We start from the raw sequence: 22,816 nt of genomic DNA, 5'->3' as shown, positions 1-22,816 counted from the left end.
GCTGAAAACTTAACTTGAGATTTCGTATTTTCAACTCGTTCCCTTAATCACTATGCCATACTCTATCCTTTTATCTTGCTAAGCATCTAGCAATTGGAAAGCACTTGAATTAATTCATATGCGCTGCGCGCCATATAGACTCACTTAGGAAGTAAAGTGCTTCTTACTGTGACGATTCTCTTTTACCACGTGAATCCGAAACCCCGGACATCAGGGGAGAAATTTCAACTATCCCACTCACCACACCCCTTTAATAATCATCAAGCTACTATATATGTTGTCTATAGGTGGATGCTATCCTGCTCAGTAGAGCAACTAGTACAAAATGCAACTTGCAAATTAGTAGGTACTTAATATTCTTTAGCCCAAGTTGCCATGGTTCTCGGAGTTTGACCCTAATTTTTAGTGTAGATCAGCAGAGCGAAAGTCAGTCAAATCCAAGCTATATAAACAAATCAGTAGTATCTTTTTATCTTTTTCCCATGATCACCGTCAGAAACTTTTTGAGTCGTGAACAACCAGCTAAGCTACAAAAATAGTTTTAAAAAGAAAGAAACAAATTATAATAAAGCAGGTAAAGAATTTGGTGCCGCGTTAAATAAGATACTTCACCCATAGTAAATTAGTAATTACTCCCTCCGTTTACTTGACTTTGCATGAACCTTAAAAATTGGAGTAATAAATGAAGTATGTATTTTACCATAATATTCATGTTAATTGGTGCATAAACTCAATAGACTTGAAAAATAATTTGAAAATGAGTAACCATTTTATCTAGCCTTACATTAAAAATAGATTTTTCTTTTAGTTGTTCATTTTAGCAAATCAAGAGAGATCTATTTTCTTTCGAAATAAACCCTGATTTGAGTAACTATATAAAGTGATCAAACTTAAAGTTCCGAAACATAATTAATAAGGATAATTTAGCAAAACAAACCCCTAATAAATACTTCATCCGTCCATTTTACTTCTCCACGTTTGCCTTGACACACCCCTTAGGAAGTAATAAATAAATTGATAAGTTTACCATATCACCTTATGAATATAAGATATTTCATGTTTTGATGAAATTATTGGAAAATGATTATAATTAATAATAAGGGTAAATGAGGAACTAAGCGATAAATTGTGAGCATCTTCATCAAAGCTGTTGATGAACATCTCGTGACATTACAAAGATGTCCTCATCTTCATATAATCTGTCGTCATCTCATCGCATTACGAGAATCTCGATGATTTGGTAAGAAGTCAAAGAGCACTTATAAATTTAGCAATCATTAGGTCTCCAGAACGTGCAGTCGGAGCTGTGGAAGAATACTAAGATAAAATGTTGAAAGCATCAATGGGAGGTGTCTTCATATAAAAAGACTTATGCATACATTATGCCTCGGTAATCAAGAAAATGTTGCTGGGTCATTCTAGAGCACAATGTTTACAGAAACAGGTTGAAAGCTACCTAAGGCAAAAAGCTAATCGAGATCCAATAACAGGACCTAAAAATAATTACAGATGAGAACTAGTTATTTACATATTTTTCTGACACTCTCACCTAACTCCAGCGGCAAAATTATACATGGTTGGGTTTGATAGACTACTGTCATCATGCTTGGAAAATATTTCAAGTGTCACTCCAATTATCTTCTCCATCATCACTTCCAACTGCCTGCATACAATATAAGTTGAAAATAATAAGTCAATGAAAGGAACTAGTTGACAGTTTAGCTAAATGTGTCGGTAATTTGGAACCTCCTCAGTCCATTTTGTGTTCATTATTCTTGCAGTGACCAGGTGATGGAAATCTGGGAAGTAGGGTTTGTAGAAGGGAGAGAAGGATGCAGGGTAAGATGTTGATACCTGACGGATTGCATTGGCTTTCTCCAAAATTGCAGTGACCTTGACGTTTGCTGGAGGTCCTGTAGTTCCAGTTGGTTTTGCTGGAACAGTTCGTCTCAGATTGAAGGACTGAATCATACAATAAAAAAAGGAAAGTAGCTAATGAGAATTCGTCAAATGGCATGAAATTGGTAATTATTAGATGCTTCATCATCCTCAAGGGCGAGGATCATAACTTCAATGTGACTTCAACCCCTACTCACGTTTCAAAGAAGACTGAAAGATTTCAACAAAAGCTTTGGAGAAATCATCTACAGAAGGGGGATCACATTTATTAGAAAGCAAATTATAGGGTAGTTCAAGGAAACACGGGGCTTAAAGAAGCTAGTAAACCCATTGAGGGGAGCAGGCTACAACTAGCTTAGCCATCCAATATCCGATTCAAAAAGAGCTGCTTGCTGATTTTCCAAATCATATATAAATTGTTGAAGTATTCAGGGAATTTACACGGGCTAAAAGAAAATTAACAGAAAAAAGATAGTAAACAAACGAGAACTGAATCAAATATCAAAACCAGTTGCAGGCACATATTCAATGACCACTCACTTTTGCTCTAATCTGGTGCAGGAAGTCATCCTTTTCATTGACTCCTCTGCCATTTTCAGCATGATCAGCAAATTGCTGCCCAGTTGTGTCTATCGAGTGTGGCTGCTGCATGTGTAAATGCGTTATTGTTATCTCCTACTTAATCCAGTGTGATATGAAAGTGGAAAAGTGAACCTTTTAAAACAAAATTTCTGTTCCTTTTTCCGTTTCCTTTTGATCTTTGAAGTGGGTCAAGAAGCATACCTTGCTTTTCAGTGCGGCTTCAATAACTTGGTTTTGCTTAAATGGAGGAGGCTTAGGTTGATGTGAAATGGTAGATCCAGGCTTCTTGTGATCAAAGACATCACGGTTTTCAGAGAAAAGATGTAGATCATCTTGTTCGTCATCTGAATGTGATTGCATACTCTGCCACTGCATTGGAGGGAGAGGTGGAGGAGGTGGTGTAGACTCCTTACCAGACAATTGCTCTAGAAAATCTCTTGCAGACGAAGCATTACCTACTCCATGCTTGAATGAGGAATGCTGGGTATCCAGAACTGGAAGATCAAATAAATTATCAGACTGAGAATCCTCCAGAGAGTACTCTGCAAAAGGAATGTGACGTCCACTGCAGGCGTGCAAATCCTGATGAGCTGTTCGGTCATTCTCGAAAGATGTTGAAGTTGATTCAGTTAACGATATTCTATGCAAAGCATTGTATACTTCATGGTCCTTTAAATTAGGAGAGTTACCGAACTCCCACTGTTCAGAGTTTGACTCAGACTGATGGCTAAGATAGTCCTCTGACAGATCGGGAGATGATCTGGAAAATGTGTCATCATCCGAATCTGAACCAACTTCTTGCAGAGGAATAGAAGGCTCTGGTACCAGCTGAAATGAAGGAAACATATCGCTATTGCTTTCATGGATACTACTCCTATCAGGAAATCTGAGTTTCAGTTTGGAAGTCTCAATGCTGTCTATTGGCTGGAATGAGATTTTCATATGTCCAAGTGGGGGTGACGAAGAAGGTGACGTAAATGGGGATCCTCTTCCTGGGAAGTCTTTAATTGTTCTACCCATAAAATGTTGATAATCGTTTATCGGCTCATTGCTTCCAGTGTTCAAGGAACTGACTGAATCAGTGTTATCATTCCAACCAAGTGAGAGTTTCCCGTGGAACCCATTTGTTAGCAATCTATTACCTAGTTCAAGAATACGTGATGAATTCTTCCCATTCTCTTGACCAGCTCCAATAGTTAGGGATTCTGGACTCACTGGTCCCGTTGTCCTAGATGCCATACCAGATCCATTTAAAGGACTGTGCAGGGGCTTATCGGTGCAATTTTGCTGGTATAAATTACTCAACTTGTCAAGTTTGACATCCAAATCTTTGGCTGAAAATCTTGAAGATATGTTATTAATAGAAAAGGCAACTGCTTGACCAGAATTTTGGTAATCAGCTTTCTCTCTTGACGTATTCTGTACATTATCTTGTTTTCCTGCATGTCTTTCACTGCTGGGAACAGGATCTTGCCTTGAAGTAACAACTACCTCATTTTGATTAGCTTCATATACTTGACCAACACTATTTATTACACCATCTGGCGGCTTTGAAGGCTCAAGCCCGAGCAAGCCACCATTTGTCCAGAATTTGACTGAAGGAGTGCCCAGAAGTAGGGGTGGAGGTTTTTCAGAGTCAGAAGGACCACACTGGATCTTGTTGACCACTGGCAATGCTGAAACAGGATTCCTAGGGCTAGAGGTGATATGATTGCTAACAAGTGGTTCCTCTTGTGATGTTTCCAGAATATTGGATCTTTTACTTGAAGGGACACCTATAGAACTGTCTGGTTTTAAAGTAATTCTAGCTATCTGAGGAGGCAATAAAAACTCACCAAACTCTGAAGAGATATTCTCAGGAATTTCCTCATATTTTACTTTCTCAGAGGAAGAGAAAGCTCCAGGATCAGAGTCAGCAGATGCCAAGTTGGTATTACCACCAAAACCACTGTTCTCAGGGGATTTTATACCTGCGGCTTCAGGTGTAGGAATAGACAAATTCCGATCAGAAAGATCTGCTCTATTTCCAAGGTTTCCATTCAAGGATGATTCAGTCTTCAAACTAGACTCCAGCACCATCTCTCGTTTTCTTTGACAATCCAAATCAGTTTCAGACTCTGACTCATAGGTGTTAAGTGCATCCATAAAATTGTCAGTTTCACTTTCAATGTCATCAACCTGGCTTTCATAAGAAATTGACCTTGGTATAATTTCAGCCTTAGGTTCAGAACTTTGTTCAATATTTTCAGAAGTTGCTAAATCCAATACCTGTGTATCTAGGAGTAGATTTTCTTGACGTGTCTCCAAACTCTCATCAACATCATACTTCTGAATAATAAGGTCCAATCGTTCATTCTTAACACTGCTAGTTAAGAAAGGTGAACTAGGAACAACTTGCTCTGGCGGAAAATTGTTACTCTCTTCATCAGATATGACCCAAAGCTTTTCATCAGGTGAAGCATCTTCTCTGGAAGTACTTGGATTCATCTGCAACGGAGAGTAGAAGATTTCTTTAGACTCTGCTTCTGCAGATCTCATCTTACCACTCAAAGCAACAGACAATAAGTTGTGGTCAATTTGGTCCTCTGTAAAGCTATTTCCCCTATCACTGTACTCATCATCGCCTCTTCGATCAGGGGAAGCACAATCAGGCAAAGCATGATGATGAATCTGGAATTGAGAAGAGAATTCTCTAGACTCTTGTTTCTCACGTTCTGTTTTATCATTCCAAGTAACAAAAGATGTGCAATGACCAGCTTGCTCTTCTGCTACACTATTACAAATGTCATCATAAACAACATCACCTCTTTCGTCAGGAAAAGCATGATCAAGCATATTGTTATCATGTAGCTGTGAAATCGAACCAAAGGATCCTTTAGACTCTTGCGACATATTGTTATGATGTAGCTGTGAAATCGAATCAAAGGATCCTTTAGACTCTAGCGTGTCAGGTTGCATCTTCAAGTTCCAAGCAACAGAAGTCGAAACAAAGTCAGTTAGCTCTTGTGACAAATCATTGCCAATATCATTGTAAGCATGATCACTCTTCTCTTCAAGAAAAGAATAATCAAAGGACTGATTATGCTGCATTTTTACTGGAGATGAGACAGTCTCAGATTTGCCATCTTCAGGTTGAGTTGCGAAACTTGGCTGTGAAACACGTTCCATCAGGCCCGACCCATGTCTCGAATCTCCGTCAGATTTGAGGGTGTTATCATACATGGAGAAACTATGAACCAAGGAAGGACGCCTATCCAGATTTCTAGAAGACAATGGCATTCTGCAATGTGCAAACATCACAAAGTTATCTTTTAGAAAATTCCAATCTGTAAAAGCTATGAATATACTGCCCCTATCATACATCAATTTTTTAAAGTCACCACCCATCTTTTCTGTCCACAAGAGAAGACAAGTAACGCATACCTACTACCATAATTGGGCATAGACGCACTACGAGAGACTTCTCCATTCCTCCTCGATGACCGTTTCTTCTGTTCAATATCGACACATATTTGTGTTAGAAATTTATTGAAATTACCATCAGAAGGTAACAAGCTTGCTATAGCACAGATTTTTCTTTAACATTCATGAGCACTAGCTGGAAGAACATTCTTCCTTGAGCTTATAATAAGAAGCACTGCTTATAATAAGTAGCACTACAGAAGGTTAATTCTAATATTTCAGGGCCAAAGCAACAACCCGTTAAACAAAAAACTATTGTGTATACCAGGGAATAGAACAAAATCCCAGTGCAAATAAGAGCTGATCTTTTTCAATTTTTACTAATGGAAGGACGAATCTTAAGCAGCCCATTTCCCTTGCCTCTTTTGCTCAATCTGCATATATAGCATTGCCTTTCAATTCCGTTCTGGAGTATGGCTATGGCAACAATATTAAGATTAATGCAATTATAAACAGACAGTACTGACATGTGCTTTTAGTAACTCCTTAATGTTCACCGGGCAAAGTTAGATTTCATCAATGTCAAGCACCGGTGTGCACAGATGGATAAGGGGATGTTAGAGGGCGCTGCCGTCCCCCCTCCCAAACTTCTGCCAAAATCCCTTAACAACTACCCCATGAGCAACCTCAAAACAAGAGAAATAAAGGAAAAAGAAGGACAACCCTACATTCATATTTTGGCAGTGGATACCTAACATCTGGCATGACTTAATACAATTATTTCGTTTTGGGCTCTGTTTGGTTTCTGCTTTATGCCCTCCCTCCCTATCCAGGATACACAAAGAAAGTTCTGCAAACCAAAAGCTAAACAGACAACGCTCCTATCGAGGATACACAAAGAAAGTTCTGCAAACAAAAAGCTAAACAGACAACGCGGAAAAGATGAAAAGATGAAAGAAAGGACAACAATTGCTTGTATGCAATTTCTTTTTTATCTTCTTCCAATGGCCTCACAGAAATGAAAGGTAAGGTCACGTACAACAGACCTAATGTGGGCCATCTCTTACCTAGACCTTGTGCATAGTGGGAGCTTAGTGCTCTGGACTGCCCTGTTAATTTGTTCCAATGATTTGACAGATGTAACTTATCTATTAGTTGCATTTTGTTTAGATGACAATGCTACATCCAAAAGCTATGTTACTCGGACTATTCAAAAATGCTGACGGGTGCATGTCAGATCCTCCAAAAGTAGTACATTTCGGGAGGATCCGACACAGGTGCGGCATCATTTTAGGAGAGTCCGAGCAACATGGTCCAAAAGAAAATTTAATATGAACTACCACTTGAATTATATAGTTTCATTAAATTTACAAAAAATATGTTACTGATATATTTTTTCACTCTATTAAATGTATCCAACACAGTGAGGAATCGATGTTTAGTTTCATTGAGTTAATTTCTTGAAAAGAATTTTAATAATAAAACAAGATCATTTTTCTTTTCTGAAAAGACAGTTCTATTAAGATATCATTTAACATGCTAGTCATTTGTTTTCTTGTCTGCTAATTTGTGCGATAGTTTCCAATCAAGTTTAGTACTTTTCATTTCATTCAGTTTTCAACAATTTTATCTCATTTTTAGACTTCACTTGTCTATGTATATAAAAATAATACAAGTTTATACACCTAATCTATATATTTGACATCCAAAGATCTTCTCCTTCTGAATCAAATTTCTAGCTGTCCCTGCTCATGCCAACATATCCCATACAGCATGCTTCTGGCTCTACCTATATGCATGGGACATTTTGGAGAGGCCATCACAGATGTGTGTGTACTTGTATTTTTCAATTTAATGGGGTATTTCTTCAACTTTTTAACATCCTGTGAATATATAGGAAGATACTGCTCATAAAAAAACCAAGTAAATCTACACTAGTTAAGCTGTGGTAGGTAATTTCAGAATTATTCATGAGATACCTTAATCTTTCGACCCTTCTTTTCTTTTAGGACTTTGTCAATATATTCTTCATCAGACCCAACTGATGCTCTCTTAAAGAAAGTCGGATCTGAATACCTTTTCAAGCAAGATCCAGGTCCACCAGGGTCAAATCTGAACAGACAAGTAGAAGTTTAACGAGTGTAACAGTGCAATCAGGAGATATAAATATAGCTATAAAGGTGAGTTCACATACTTGTCAAGCAAATGCAAGCGTGGCGGACCATGACATTCTTCGTATGAATCCATGATAAATCTTGGCAAGTCATTGTATATAAAATGATTTTGTTCACTACGGATACGGGCATGCCAATTTGATCCTGCATACCAACTGCTTCCATAAAAAACTCAAAGAACAACAAAAAAAAAAAAAGAAGAAGCCATTCAAGCTGCGAAATGGATATTCCAAATACACCAAATTGAAGTCTTTCCTACAAGCAAAACTTTATTGGTGGAACTAGTTGGAACTTCATTTGTATCATAGATAGGTATATTGAGTTTGAGAAACAAAACCAAATTTCCCCCATTCTCACTCTCATCTTTCCTCGGGTGAAAGAATTCAGTAATTGAGATTAAAAAGTCATACCAGCTGTATAAGCAAAGTGTAAATGACTCTGTTGTGCCAATACTGATTTCTCAAGTGGAGGAAGTGCAGCTTCAATTTTTTGTAGACGAGCAACCAACTTATTGCTTCTCGAGGATGTAACCATCACTTGCTCTTGTAAGCCATGAAACACTTCCGCTGCAAATCTACAAGTACAAAACTACTCTTAACTACTATGTTTCTAAGTATTCAAATGTTACATTTCCAATCCTTAATTGGACATCAAACTGAGAGTAAACTTGCATGTATCTCATTTAACCAAATTTATTAAAATAAAAAAAAATAAAAAAAAAGGATTTTCTGTCAAAAGTGGTTTTTGAAAAAGCAATTTTGCAGAGTAGCAGTTTGTGTTTGGCTAATCAATTTAGAAAGCACTTTTGCCAACATTAGAGCAGTAATTTGTGCTTGGCCAAGGTTCCAGAAGTGTTTCCGGGGAAAAGCTACTTTTTTCCAGCTTCTACTATATTCAGAAGCACTTATTTTTTTCCTAAGACTAAGAGGTTGGCCAAACACCCTCAATTATCTAAAATAAGCACTTTTTCTTACTGGGGAGGGTAAAGTGTATGCAAACCTTACCCCTACCTTGGAAGATAGGGAGGCTGTTTCCGAAAGACCCTTGGCTCAATATATATATATATAGATATCCACCTCAACTCCAAATAAGAGATGACTAATTCAGAGCACTTAAGTTGTTTGCAGTAAAAGATACGCTAGAAACTAAAACTTGGAAAACAACCCAAAAGCAACAAAAGAATTCAGCCTTAAGCTATGTTACTCGGACTCTTCACTTTCGGTGCCGCACCCGTGTCGTGTGGGTGTGGGTGTGGGATCCGTACCCAATCTAGTCAACCGATTTTGGATACTTTGACCAAAATCGGCGTAGAAATTCTGGACAGATTTAATGATTTCTTTAATTAAAACTAAAGCTAAAGTGAAATTGAAGAAAATGGAATACCTTGTAATTAAAATTTCTATGTCACTCTGTTTCCTTTAATCTCCTTCAGGGATTCTCCTCTTGATCAATATTTTTTCCTTAATTTTTCCACATAATATTCCATAATTTAGGTTTTACAACTCTATTTTCAGATATTTGAATTTTTTTTAGCCGAATCCCCACATCCGTATCCATAATTGGATCCGTATCCCCGAATCTTAAAATTTAGATCATGAAGGATCCGACGTCTATATCCACACCCGTATCAGACACCCGCACCCAAGTCCGAGTAACTTGGGCCTTAAGCACAGGGCTCATTACTTCATCCTCCAAAGAGTAACGAGTCATTAACCTCTTATAAGAAGGTAAGACCATCACAATGCACTCCTCTTCTTGCTTTAATATATGGAATAGAACGGAGTGTTTGTACCGGCTTGCATGCACCGCAACTATTTCACAGTTACTTCCTATGTTGCTCGAACTCTTCACTTCCGGTGCGGCACCCATGTCGACACGACATGGGTGTGGGTGTGGGATCCGTACCCGATCTGGTCAACCAATTTTGGGTACTTTGACAAAATCGAGGGAGAAATTCCGGACAGATTCATTGATTTATGTAATCAAAACAAAAGCCATAGTGAAATTGAAGAAAATGGAATAACTTGATCAATATTTTCTCCTCAAGTTTTCCACACAATATCTCATAATTTAGGTTTTATAACTCATTTTTAGAATTTAGAATTATTTTTTCCCGAATCCCCGCACCAGTATCCGTACCTGGATCCATACCAACGAATCTTACAATTTATATCATGACGAATCCGAGCTCTAGATCCGTACCTTTATCTGACACCTGCACCCGAGTCCAGCAACATAGGTTACTTCCATCTTTACACCAGTACAGGTACATGTATCAGGTAAGAAATCACCTTAGTTTTTTGCCTCTGCTAGGATTCAGACCTTGGTTAGTTTTTTGCCTCTGCTAGGATTCAGACCTTGGTCTCTCATGGTCTTCATTCCGACCTCATTAACCGCTAAGCTATATCCTATGGTGCTCACATTAAACTACATTTTTGCAACGCTGTCCCAGCATTTACTATTCTTAGATGCATTATAACTACTCTGTATAATTTGTATGAGCTATAACAATTCAGGGCTTTCTGCTGAGTTTTTATTGGCCATACAGGTCATAATTACTATATGGAAACCAACCATATCTTCCAACTAACCTAAGAAAAGCTTGTTTCTAGCAGACTAGCACTTCACAGAAAAAAACACAGGAAGATTCTTCAAATAATAACAAATTTACAGATGACAAATCCTATAAAAGGCAATACATTATGTTGAATGCTGGAACTACAGTATTCCCCGACAAACCCCACCATAATTGTAAGATGACGGCTGAAAGCCATAGTCAAGTTGACGACTGTACATGTGGAGATTCACCACTCAAGTGAAGACAACAATTGTAATGCAGTCGCATGTTAAGATTATCAATAGTTTAACTTTCTCTGATCATGTTTATCAAGTGCCTCATCATAAATGTTGCAAATGTAAGCAGAATAATATTAAACTTTCCAACTATAACATTTTTTTCCTTACAGAATGATTGGCTATAGTGTATAGAGTAAGATTCTTTTGCATGTACTTTATGGACACCCCTTTCATCTAAAGTTTTTTTCACTTCACAATTCTCTACACTCAATATGACAACTTTGACCACAATTTTCCTTTGTAAACCTCTATTTGCTATCTTCAAATCAAAAGTTTATCCTGTTCTTATTTTGCCCCAAAATTAGATGACTTGACTTTGGTAGATCCGAAGTAACCAAAATATTGAAATAGAGAAAGAAGTTACCTTTTTCATTTTCTAATTTATAAGACATCATTTTTTTTTTCCTCCTAATTTAAAATGACCTTTTTCTATTTTGAAATATCCAGAAGTGTTTAATATTACTTGTAGTAATACTATAGTTTCAACAATCCAAATCAAACAACAACAACAAAGCCTCAGTCCCAAACAAGTTGAGGTGGACTATATGAATCCCACTTCTTCATTAAGCTCATTCCATATCATTCATCATACTAAATAAAACAGAAATGAAAAATAAGTTAATATATATAACAAATAATAAGAACAATAATATTAGAAGTTCTCTAACAAGTGTAAAACCTATTCTCAACTAGTAGCATGACATATATGAATCTTTTTCTTCCATTTTGCCCCATCTTTAGCTAAGTCTACATTGACACCAATGAAAATGTAAACCACCTTAGCATTTTATTCCACTACTTCTTATATATAACTCTACAAATCAAATTAACATAATCCCTCCGTTTCAATTTCTTTGTTTTACTTTCCTATTCAGTCCGTTTCAACAAGAATGTCTCTTTCCTTCTTTTTTTTTTTGGCAACTTCCACTGACATGTTTAAAAACACAAGATTAAAGGGCATTTTCGTACATTCTACATATTTTTAGTTACCAACCAAAAGTTTCAAACGTCTTCTTTACTTCCTTAAACTCCGTACCAAGTCAAAACCAGACAAACAAATTAAATGAAACGGAGGGAGTACATATTTTGCATGCACTAAGACAAGGGGAATAATTATGAAAGAATGAAAACAAACAAGAAAGAAAGATGCTGATAAAACCAGCAAACTTCATACAATTCCTTCTCATAAAAAACAATGTAACTTCACTAAGCTATAAACTTAATCCAAGATTTAGCAAATTTCAACTTAACTAATTTGAAATTTCAGCAATACTTCCGTTTTGCCAGCACAAAAAAAAAAAAAGTTCTATATTTTTTCAGAAATTACTTCAACTGCACCACAGTACAACAAAATAGAACACGACAGAAAACAAAGAATGAAATTTTTCCAAAAATAGAAATTCTGAAAAACGTACTCAGCGAGATCGCCGAGCTGACGTAAGATCCCGACGAGTCCAGCGACAGCAACGCCATCAAGCACCGCCTTAGGATCCTCTTTATCTGTGTCACGGTGTAATTCCGGCGTTCCCAATCCGTACACATTCCTCACCGTAGTTCTCACTAACGGCATCGTTTCGTTTCACGCCTCTCTCTCTCTCTCTCTAAAAAAGTAGTTATTCTGAGATTGAATGTGAGAGTAATGAATATAGGAGGAATAATAAATGAAGGGAATGATGAGAGAGAAAGTAGTTGAAGGAGTGGAGCAGCTTAACTACTTACTGCTGCTGTGATGTACAAAGAGAGAGAGAGAGAGTTTGTAGTTTGACGGGTAGAGAGAGAAAACGATGGTCTGTTGAGGGGTAGAGAAAGTGAAAAATGGGTGAATTCGTCCAAAGAGAAACGACATTGCCAACTCTGCAAGCCATGCTTCCTCTGGGTGGCTGTATCATTGCAGGTTGAGCAACAGTACAAAGACTCTTTTGCCCTTTTATAGGTAATCATATTTCAGTTTACCCTCCTAAGTTCAAGTACTCGCTTTTTTTTTTTTTGGAAAGAGATTGAATATCACATGGCTTTGAAATAGTTAAGTAATCTGCTTCGTTATCTTATTGGGTCGATTATATTAACGTTATCTTTGGGTTCAAATATACCGCTTAACATACTTTGAGTACAAATATATCTTCTCAAATTAAAATTATCCGAGGTAGGCATGAGATATAGCGTGGCCTGCTTTCGAATGGGTAGAGTGGACGTCACGTAGCGTCTTTCTCAGCAATACACCTTTTGCCCCTCGTTTCCCTAACCTTGTCCTCGTGTCTATTTCCACTGCTCCTGGTTGCGACGAGGTATGGACAAGACTTTTAATTTCGGTTTGTTGATTTTGTCTCAATACAAAGTCGCATATTCATTTGTGGGTATGAAGTGTTAAGGGTAAGATTGGAATAAGGAAAAAAAAGTAGAGAATGAAAGTTGGAAAAATTTTGGGACCAAAAAAGAATTATGGAAAGTTGGCCATTATTTGAAAATGGCCATGTGTGTGTGTGGGCCATAGGGCCATATGTGGAAATTTTGTGTGGCCATAAAAGATGACTAAGTAAGTCATCTTCATCATTCTTATCTCTAGAAAATTCATGAAGCATCAAGAGAGAGAGAAGAGCAAAAAAAAAAAACCAAGGAAAAAAAATATGAAGACCAAAATATTGATCAAGAAAAATTGTTTCTTCTATGTTTTCCACTCCTTGGAAGATGCTAAACAACATGAAGTTGTTGTAGAATCAAGAAAGGCCTTTGTTCTTGCCAAGCCATACCTTGGCCGAATGGAGAAGGGGAAGAAAGAAGGTGAGATTTAGTCTTATTTTTCATGTGTTGTGAATGATTTGTACATGTTGTGGAGTGTAGGAATGAAATAAGTTCATAAAAATATGGTGTAGTTGTTGTGGCCGTGAGTGAGGTGTTGGAGTAAACATGAAGAACAAATTTTATTTAGTGTAATTTGATTGTTGTGCATGTTTGTGTGTTGTTGTGGGGTGTGAAAATGAATTAAAATCATGAAAATATGGATGTTAAAGTTGAGTTGTGAAAGTTGAAGGTTGGCCGTGTGTTGTGTGTATTGTGTGATGATAGTGGTTTAATTGTATACAACATGTTTGTGTGTTATGGTAATGTGTAGAAAGTGAATGAAACTTATGGAATGGTGTAGGTTGAGGAGTGGTCGAAAATGGGCTGTTTGGTAAGACAAGGAATGACTTATTTTCATTTGGCATTTGGTTGTCGTCGTTGTGAATTATATGATGTAGAATGAAGTTTTAATGCTACAAGTCGAAGCTATAGTTGTGCGGGCTGTTTTGCTAGCTAATGTGAATTAAATATGCTTCCCTATATTTATGGTTATAATGTTGTTAAATGTGTGGAGTGTTGGTGTCGTTGACGAAATTGGAAGAATGAAACGTATTGTTGATGTCCCTATGGAAATGGGTGGTTTCGGATGGCTTGGCATATTATTTGGGTTGTTGAATAATTTTTGTGGATTGTTGGAAATGTTATTGACTTGTGTTTGAAAGGTTTGAATTGTTATTTGAATATGCGATTGTTGATATTAGTTTGGAAATATGTAGTTAAGTTGAATATAATTGGAATGTTATCAAAGAATGTGGGAACGACTTGTTAGTGCTAGAATGCGTTTGAAATTACTTATTGATGTTGTTGGAATGGTTGTTGGTATTGTTGTTGAAGATTTGGCCGAGTTAAATTCTCGGGGCGTTCAAGTTATAGGGGAAGTGCTTTGCTTAAAATTCGTAGAAAAAGTAATGGTTTGGAATTGGATTCTTTAGTGCGTATGACTAATGTTCGATGCCTATTGATGTTGTTGTAGATCTTGAGAAGACGAGACTTGAGTTTGGATTAGTGTAGGAAGCGTAGAGGTATGTGAAGCTTACCTTCTTTTCTTTTTGGCATGTCTTAGACGAAATTAAGGTATGACATAATATGTGCCTCGGGGTAATTCCATTCGTAAAATTCAAGTATGTTTGTGAATCGTATTTGCTTGTCTTGTTGGCATCTTTATAGTCGGTTTGTGGTTTGTATGTCTTCGATATGGTTGAGTTTGGAACGTTGTGTAAGCAATTCGTATAAGTTCCTTGGTGTTCGTATCTTTAACGCGGCTGAGTTATGACCCTTATGTCTTTTGTAGGATTGAACTTTTAAGGTTTCAAAAGAATTCTATTTTCAAAAGAATTTTGTTTTCAAAAGAAACTTGTTCTTAAACGACTTCGAAACTTCAAACGTCCGTAACTTTTGCATACGACCTCGAAACGCCCTAAAACATAATATGTAAGTTTATAAGACATCACTCTCCCCTACCCCTCGTAGTCGGGCTCGGACGGGGGTCGGCACCCGTCCGTGGGGCCCGCGGCCTTTCTATGCTACCTTTATGGATTTTTCGGAAAATTTAACATTTTCTTCACTATGATTATCTATTTTTACTGTCGAGTTGGAAATAAAGATTTTACGCCTATAATTTTGACGCGTAACAATGGTTTCTAAAGTTCGGTTTGACATGCCCCGAGCGAGATTCGGGAGAAAACTAGTTTTGACTATGGTTTTGGATTTTCAAAAAAAGGGGGTTCGTTTTGATTATTCGGTTGAGTACGTGATGATGTACGATGTGCGTGTGGTTACTTACGATGCGTTCGTGCGTTTTGTGTTACCTCTTTCACCGGATCCCGGGCCGGTATATGATCGTGCGCACTATGATGTACTGCGAGTTATCTTTGTGTTACGGTTCCGAGACCTCGCCATAGGGCCGGGTTCCGTTTATGGAGTTATCTTTGTGATATGGCTTATGATGTATTGTGATGATGTGTTGTGTTCGGGGATACGGAGATTTGTAAACACGGAGTTATCTTTGTGTTGTGGCGCCGGATAGGGTGGCGACCACGTTACGTCAAAATGGGTCTGTGGACCGCATTTGATATGTGATGATGTGTGATGAGTTTGTTCTCCGATGATGAGTTTGATCACCGATGATGAGGCAAATCCCACATCGGTTAATGTCATTCCATATGACGATTATGATGCGTTCGGTATGAGTATGCATGATTGTGTGTGTCGGATGTAAGTACTTAGATAGTTGTGTTATTACGACTTCACTTTACGTACTTCCTACTTTAGTTATGACCTCGTTTGATGTATGCTATGCTTTACATACTCGGTACATATTTCGTGCGACCCCGCTTTCTTCGGGGGGCTGCGTTTCATGCCACGCGCGTACCCGCGATGAGTCGGAGATGTTAGCGAGAAGAGGCTCCAGGCCGGATTGGCGAGCTCCATTTCCTTCGGAGTCTTCTTGATGTCGAGTGCTTGTATGGTGTTCGAAGTTATGATAGAGACTTTGCGGACGAGTGTCGAGTGTATGATATGTCGGGTCTGTTTGTGAGCGGCTACGTGAAGCGGTGTGTTTGTATGTATTATGTTACCGATGTGTTTGGCAAGCGGCTATATAAGCCGAAATCTTGTTATGCCTTATATTGCGAGATTTTATTTGGTTTGAAAAAAAAAAAAAAAAACGAAAGGTATGTTTGTATTACGAAAATTTTCATTACGTGTGTATGTGATGTTTTGTGGGCCCGTATGGTTAAGAGTGTTACGTTAGTCGGCGGGTTCGCTCGGCCCCCAATAAAAGGGTCGGGTGCCCGTCACGCCACATCGGAAATTGGGGTGTGACAAAGTGGTATCGGAAACGTGCGTCTAGGGGTTGTACGCAAAGTCGTGTCCGGTAGAGTCTTGTTTATGGTGTGTTGCGCGCCACATTTATAAACAAGAGGCTACGGGGCATTTAGGATGGTTACTCTTCTTTCGTATACGAGATCGTGCCATAGAGCCAAGTCATAGGAGATGGGACTCCTTACCCCGATTTGTGATTGCGGTTGATGAATGACGATAGAAGGAAGTGATTGATGATGTTGGAAGTCACGAAAGTACGCGGGTAAGTAAAGGTATGAAGATGTATGTTGGGAAAGATATTGAAGTTGCGATCGAAGTACGAGTTGAAGCCTAAAGGGGAAAGTAAATAAGAAAATGTATCGGTCGTTTGAGTTGGACACACGAGGTAAGTTTATCATTTTGTATTGTTGAGGATGTTGGGAGCCATACTGTGTGGCTGCGTTATGATATAATGTGCATATATGTATGTTGGCCCTATGAGGCATTGTTGGTATTTCTGCGTGCGAGTTTGAGGTAGTAAGAAATATAGAGGAAACTCTGTAGAAATTTTCCGGAGATGGAAAGAGAATAAGATGTGTGTTTGTAATGCGACTTGAAAGGTCGTGCGGTAGTAAGAGTGGGATTGAGACAAGAGTGAGAAGGAAAAGTTTAACTTTGAGATCCTTATGATGTTTTATGAGACTAGTTGAACATTCGAGGACGAATGTTCTAAAGAGAGAAAAGGATGTTACACCCCGTACTTTGTACGTCGGAATATTCTAAGTTGGTTGCGACGAGGTATGGACAAGACTTTTAATTTCCGGTTTGTTGATTTTGTCTCAATGCATAAGTCGCATATTCATTTGTGGGTATGAAGTGTTAAGGGTAAGATTGGAATAAGGAAAAAAAGTAGAGAATGAAAGTTGGAAAAATTTTGGGACCAAAAAAGAATTATGGAAAGTTGGCCATTATTTGAAAATGGCCATGTGTGTGTGTGGGCCATAGGGCCATATGTGGAAATTTTGTGTGGCCATAAAAGATGACTAAGTAAGTCATCTTCATCATTCTTATCTCCTAGAAAATTCATGAAGCATCAAGAGAGAGAGAAGAGCAAAAAAACGGCCAAGGAAAAAAAATATGAAGACCAAAATATTGATCAAGAAAAATTGTTTCTTCTATGTTTTCCACTCCTTGGAAGATGCTAAACAACATGAAGTTGTTGTAGAATCAAGAAAGGCCTTTGTTCTTGCCAAGCCATACCTTGGCCGAATGGAGAAGGGGAAGAAAGAAGGTGAGATTTAGTCTTATTTTTCATGTGTTGTGAATGATTTGTACATGTTGTGGAGTGTAGGAATGAAATAAGTTCATAAAAATATGGTGTAGTTGTTGTGGCCGTGAGTGAGGTGTTGGAGTAAACATGAAGAACAAATTTTATTTAGTGTAATTTGATTGTTGTGCATGTTTGTGTGTTGTTGTGGGGTGTGAAAATGAATTAAAATCATGAAAATATGGATGTTAAAGTTGAGTTGTGAAAGTTGAAGGTTGGCCGTGTGTTGTGTGTATTGTGTGATGATAGTGGTTTAATTGTATACAACATGTTTGTGTGTTATGGTAATGTGTAGAAAGTGAATGAAACTTATGGAATGGTGTAGGTTGAGGAGTGGTCGAAAATGGGCTGTTTTGGTAAGACAAGGAATGACTTATTTTCATTTGGCATTTGGTTGTCGTCGTTGTGAATTATATGATGTAGAATGAAGTTTTAATGCTACAAGTCGAAGCTATAGTTGTGCGGGCTGTTTTGCTAGCTAATGTGAATTAAATATGCTTCCCTATATTTATGGTTATAATGTTGTTAAATGTGTGGAGTGTTGGTGTCGTTGACGAAATTGGAAGAATGAAACGTATTGTTGATGTCCCTATGGAAATGGGTGGTTTCGGGTGGCTTGGCATATTATTTGGGTTGTTGAATAATTTTTGTGGATTGTTGGAAATGTTATTGACTTGTGTTTGAAAGGTTTGAATTGTTATTTGAATATGCGATTGTTGATATTAGTTTGGAAATATGTAGTTAAGTTGAATATAATTGGAATGTTATCAAAGAATGTGGGAACGACTTGTTAGTGCTAGAATGCGTTTGAAATTACTTATTGATGTTGTTGGAATGGTTGTTGGTATTGTTGTTGAAGATTTGGCCGAGTTAAATTCTCGGGGGCGTTCAAGTTATAGGGGAAGTCTTTGCCCAAAATTTCGTAGAAAAAGTAATGGTTTGGAATTGGATTCTTTAGTGCGTATGACTAATGTTCGATGCCTATTGATGTTGTTGTAGATCTTGAGAAGACGAGACTTGAGTTTGGATTAGCGTAGGAAGACGACCGAGGTATGTGAAGCTTACCCTTCTTTTTCTTTTTGGCATGTCTTAGACGAAATTAAGGTATGACATAATATGTGCCTCGGGGTAATTCCATTCGTAAAATTCAAGTATGTTTGTGAATCGTATTTGCTTGTGCTGTTGGCATCCTTAGTATAGTCAAGCTGTGGTTTGTACGTCTTCGATATGGTTGAGTTTGGAACGTTGTGTAAGCAATTCGTATAAGTTCCTTGGTGTTCGTATCTTTAACGCGGCTGAGTTATGACCCTTATGTCTTTTGTAGGATTGAACTTTTAAGGTTTCAAAAGAATTCTATTTTCAAAAGAATTTTGTTTTCAAAAGAAACTTGTTCTTAAACGACTTCGAAACTTCAAACGTCCGTAACTTTTGCATACGACCTCGAAACGCCCTAAAACATAATATGTAAGTTTATAAGACATCACTCTCCCCTACCCCTCGTAGTCGGGCTCGGACGGGGGTCGGCACCCGTCCGTGGGGCCCGCGGCCTTTCTATGCTACCTTTATGGATTTTTCGGAAAATTTAACATTTTCTTCACTATGATTATCTATTTTTCTGTCGAGTTGGAAATAAAGATTTTACGCCTATAATTTTGACGCGTAACAATGGTTTCTAAAGTTCGGTTTGACATGCCCCGAGCGAGATTCGGGAGAAAACTAGTTTTGACTATGGTTTTGGATTTTCAAAAAAAAGGGGTTCGTTTTGATTATTCGGTTGAGTCTGTGATGATGTCTGATGTGCGTGTGGTTACTTACGATCTGTTCGTGCGTTTTGTGTTACCTCTTTCACCGGATCCCGGGCCGGTATATGATCGTGCGCACTATGATGTACTCTGGAGTTATGTTTGTGTTACGGTTCCGAGACCTCGCCATAGGGCCGGGTTCCGTTTATGGAGTTATCTTGTGATATGGCTTATGATGTATTGTGATGATGTGTTGTGTTCGGGGATACGGAGATTTGTAAACACGGAGTTATGCTTGTGTTGTGGCGCCGGATAGGGTGGCGACCACGTTCGTCCGCCGGTCTATGGACCGCATTTGATATGTGATGATGTGTGATGAGTTTGTTCTCCGATGATGAGTTTGATCACCGATGATGAGGCGGAGATCCCACATCGGTTCTTGTCATTCCATATGACGTGATTACGATGCGTTCGGTATGAGTATGCATGATTCGTGTGTGTCGGATGTAAGTACTTAGATAGTTGTGTTATTACGACTTCACTTTCTGTACTTCCTACTTTAGTTATGACCTCGTTTGATGTATGCTATGCTTTACATACTCGGTACATATTTCGTGCGACCCCTTTCTTCGGGGGCTGCGTTTCGTGCCACGCGGTACCCACGGATGAGTCGGAGATGTTAGCGAAGAGGCTCGGTGGATTGGCGAGCTCCATTTCCTTCGGAGTCTTTTGCCGTGTCGAGTGCTTGTATGGTGTTCGAAGTTATGATAGAGACTTTGCGAGACAAAAGTCGAGTGTATGATACGTCGGGTCGTTTTGTGTAAGCGGCTACGTGGCCGGTGTGTTTGTATGTATTATGTTACCGATGTGTTTGGCAAGCGGCTATATAAGCCGAAGATCGTTATGCCTTATATTGCGATTTTATTTGGGTTGAAAAAAAAAAAAAAAACCGAAAGGTATGTTTGTATTACGAAAATTTTCATTACGTACGTATGTGATGTTTTGTGGGCCGTATGGTTAAGAGTGTTACGTTAGTCGGGCCGGGTTCGCTCGGCCCTAAGTAGGGGTCGGGTGCCCATCACACCCTACTCGGGGGGTAGGGGTGTGACGAGAGACAAAAAAAAGAAAGCTAAATATAAATTTCTCTCCTCTGTCTCTTCTATTCTTACCCTTTTCAGTTTTCAGTGGATTACGGTTGTTGAAAGTCGGGAAACTGAAAAAACCGAGAAACTTTAAGGTTGTTTGTTCTTTATTTGCTTGTTTGAGCTCAAGTACTATAAAGAAAAGTTGGAATATTGTTTCTTTTTTGAAGAGTTCAGTGATATATGATATCTGCGAATTGAATATTTTTTGTGGGGCGAACAAGGAGGAGTTGCAGAAGGTCTGTTGAAGTGGTATAAGATCTAAGTTGCAGTGTATATTCCTTTGTAGTTGTAGTTTTGATACGGAGGATTAAAGATAAGATCAATGGACAATTCAGATAGGTCTTTCAATAATCAAGAGGAATCCTAATCATTTGGGTAGTGTGGTGGTGCTAATGGTTGCAAAAGCTGTGGAGGGGAGGAGATGGTAGTTGTGGAAGAAGAAGGGGGAACAGAGGGGTAAAATGGGTTGGGATGGTGAGGTGGCATGCCATGTGGTACCACCTCATCGAGTTGTTAGTGCCACGTCATATCTAATATCCAGCTTGGACAATTTTAACAGAGAAAGGATATATTTAGACTTAAAATATAAAAGAAGGGTATATTTGAATCCAAAGTATAACGATAAGGGCATAATTGGCCGAATAATATAACGAAGGGTATTGATGAATTATTTTCCAAAGTTCAGGGGTATATTTGACCCTTTTCCTTTCCTTTTTTTTTTTTTTTTTTTAACCTTCGCCCATATTGTTTGAATTTAAACTTTCAAGCGATAAATTGATTAGCTATCAGAACTTACACTTCATGATGCTTTTCTCAATTTGTGATTTCCTTCTTCTCCATCATGTATAATTCTTTTTAAAAAAAGTTAAAAGTTGAAGTGAACAAAAGATTGACAAAATAATACTGCTGAGCAGTTTAGAAAGAAAAAGAATATATACAAATTGTATTATGTAGATTTATGTAAAAGTATGAGTACTCGAAGGATAATATATGAAACATAATTGATCATCGATCATTTTTTCTGGATCTTAAAAAATCACTCTGTTCTATTCAAATTGTAAAGGGGTAAAAGATGTCATTTATTCATTTTTTCTGCCATTGGTAGTGTTATTTATTTTACATTTTTCATCTCAATAAAAATATTATTCAGAAATTCAAAATTAGTATATCAAAATGCACTTTAACAAAAAAAACTAAAATAACGTTTTAACCGTCAAACAAAAAAGAGTATGAAGTACATTGTATCTGCATGAAACCTACAAATTTGAACATAAAGTTCTCATTTTATTAGGATAACTTGCCAAATTTATGTACTATTATGTTGAAGGGAGATATGAAATACTTCCTCAAGGGTGTTTTTATAATGAAAATATTGTAGGAGTAATCGTGACACTCAGTTTTAATTGAGGGGGTAAATTGGAATTTTAATTATGGTCGAGGACACATAATCTCGAGTCAGATTTTCAGTGTCCGGAAATGGTGGAGATGAGCAGATTTGAAATGACAATGTTGCCCTTCATCTATTGATTATTTGAACAGTGGGAAAGTAATTGGGGTTCCCATAAGTGTTTGTTTATTCCGCCGTGTCTGGTAGGTCACGGCACCTTTATTTAAATACTAATAATAAAAATATACGTAGTTTTCTTTTTCTAAGTGCTATTAATTAAAAAGTAAAAGGTATTTTCTGATTTTCAATTTTCTTATGCATCATAGGATTTTCGCTTTAAGCCATTATTTTTGTTGATAATTATTTGTTCACATTAAATCTATATTGTTCTGCTTTTTATTTTTATTCATACACTAAGCTTATATATTTTATTTTCTTAATATTTTCTATATCGAACAAACATATGTATGTGAAGTACTTTTCGTCGATATGGCAAACTTCTCTATAATTATTTTATATCAATAACATCGGAGGTAATAATACGGCACGATTTTTTTGTTAATAAGTGATAATTAATTGATACCTCAAAACAGTCATTACAATCTAGGAGAAGTGCAACACGAGTTATGACACTTAAATTATTAAGTTGGCCTAATTATTAC

At 37.6% G+C, this 22,816-nt stretch overlaps 2 protein-coding genes across 4 annotated transcripts in view; one reads left to right on the top strand and one right to left on the bottom strand.

Annotated features, from left to right (window-relative positions):
* Positions 1-1,332: 1,332 nt before the first annotated feature.
* On the bottom strand, positions 1,333-12,776 carry LOC132044238 (protein SCAR3-like). Of its 3 annotated transcripts, none has more exons than XM_059434732.1 (9): positions 12,329-12,776; positions 8,468-8,631; positions 8,078-8,201; positions 7,863-7,995; positions 5,905-5,972; positions 2,683-5,761; positions 2,440-2,541; positions 1,855-1,962; positions 1,333-1,663 (listed from the first exon to the last, which is right to left on the bottom strand). In XM_059434732.1, the coding sequence occupies exons 1-9, from the start codon at positions 12,481-12,483 to the stop codon at positions 1,619-1,621; spliced, it is 3,978 nt and encodes a 1,325-aa protein (XP_059290715.1). In that variant the 5' UTR covers positions 12,484-12,776; the 3' UTR covers positions 1,333-1,618. The 3 variants fall into 3 exon arrangements, with proteins under 3 accessions (XP_059290715.1, XP_059290710.1, XP_059290723.1); XM_059434727.1 differs by having other exon boundaries at positions 2,440-2,544; positions 12,329-12,775; XM_059434740.1 differs by lacking the exon at positions 12,329-12,776 and having other exon boundaries at positions 2,440-2,544; positions 8,078-8,212; positions 8,468-8,607.
* LOC132047735 (epidermis-specific secreted glycoprotein EP1-like) overlaps positions 12,729-22,816 on the top strand; it is a 19,496-nt gene continuing 9,408 nt past the window's right edge. The window contains 2 exon segments of the mRNA XM_059438738.1: positions 12,729-12,807; positions 13,599-13,691. Coding sequence (XP_059294721.1) covers positions 12,729-12,807; positions 13,599-13,691 — 172 coding nt within the window.

This window comes from Lycium ferocissimum, chromosome 2, assembly GCF_029784015.1.
Source record: "Lycium ferocissimum isolate CSIRO_LF1 chromosome 2, AGI_CSIRO_Lferr_CH_V1, whole genome shotgun sequence".
Lineage (NCBI taxonomy): Eukaryota > Viridiplantae > Streptophyta > Magnoliopsida > Solanales > Solanaceae > Lycium > Lycium ferocissimum.
Note: the sequence above shows the minus strand (reverse complement) of the source record. Positions and strands in the feature narration are given on the sequence as shown.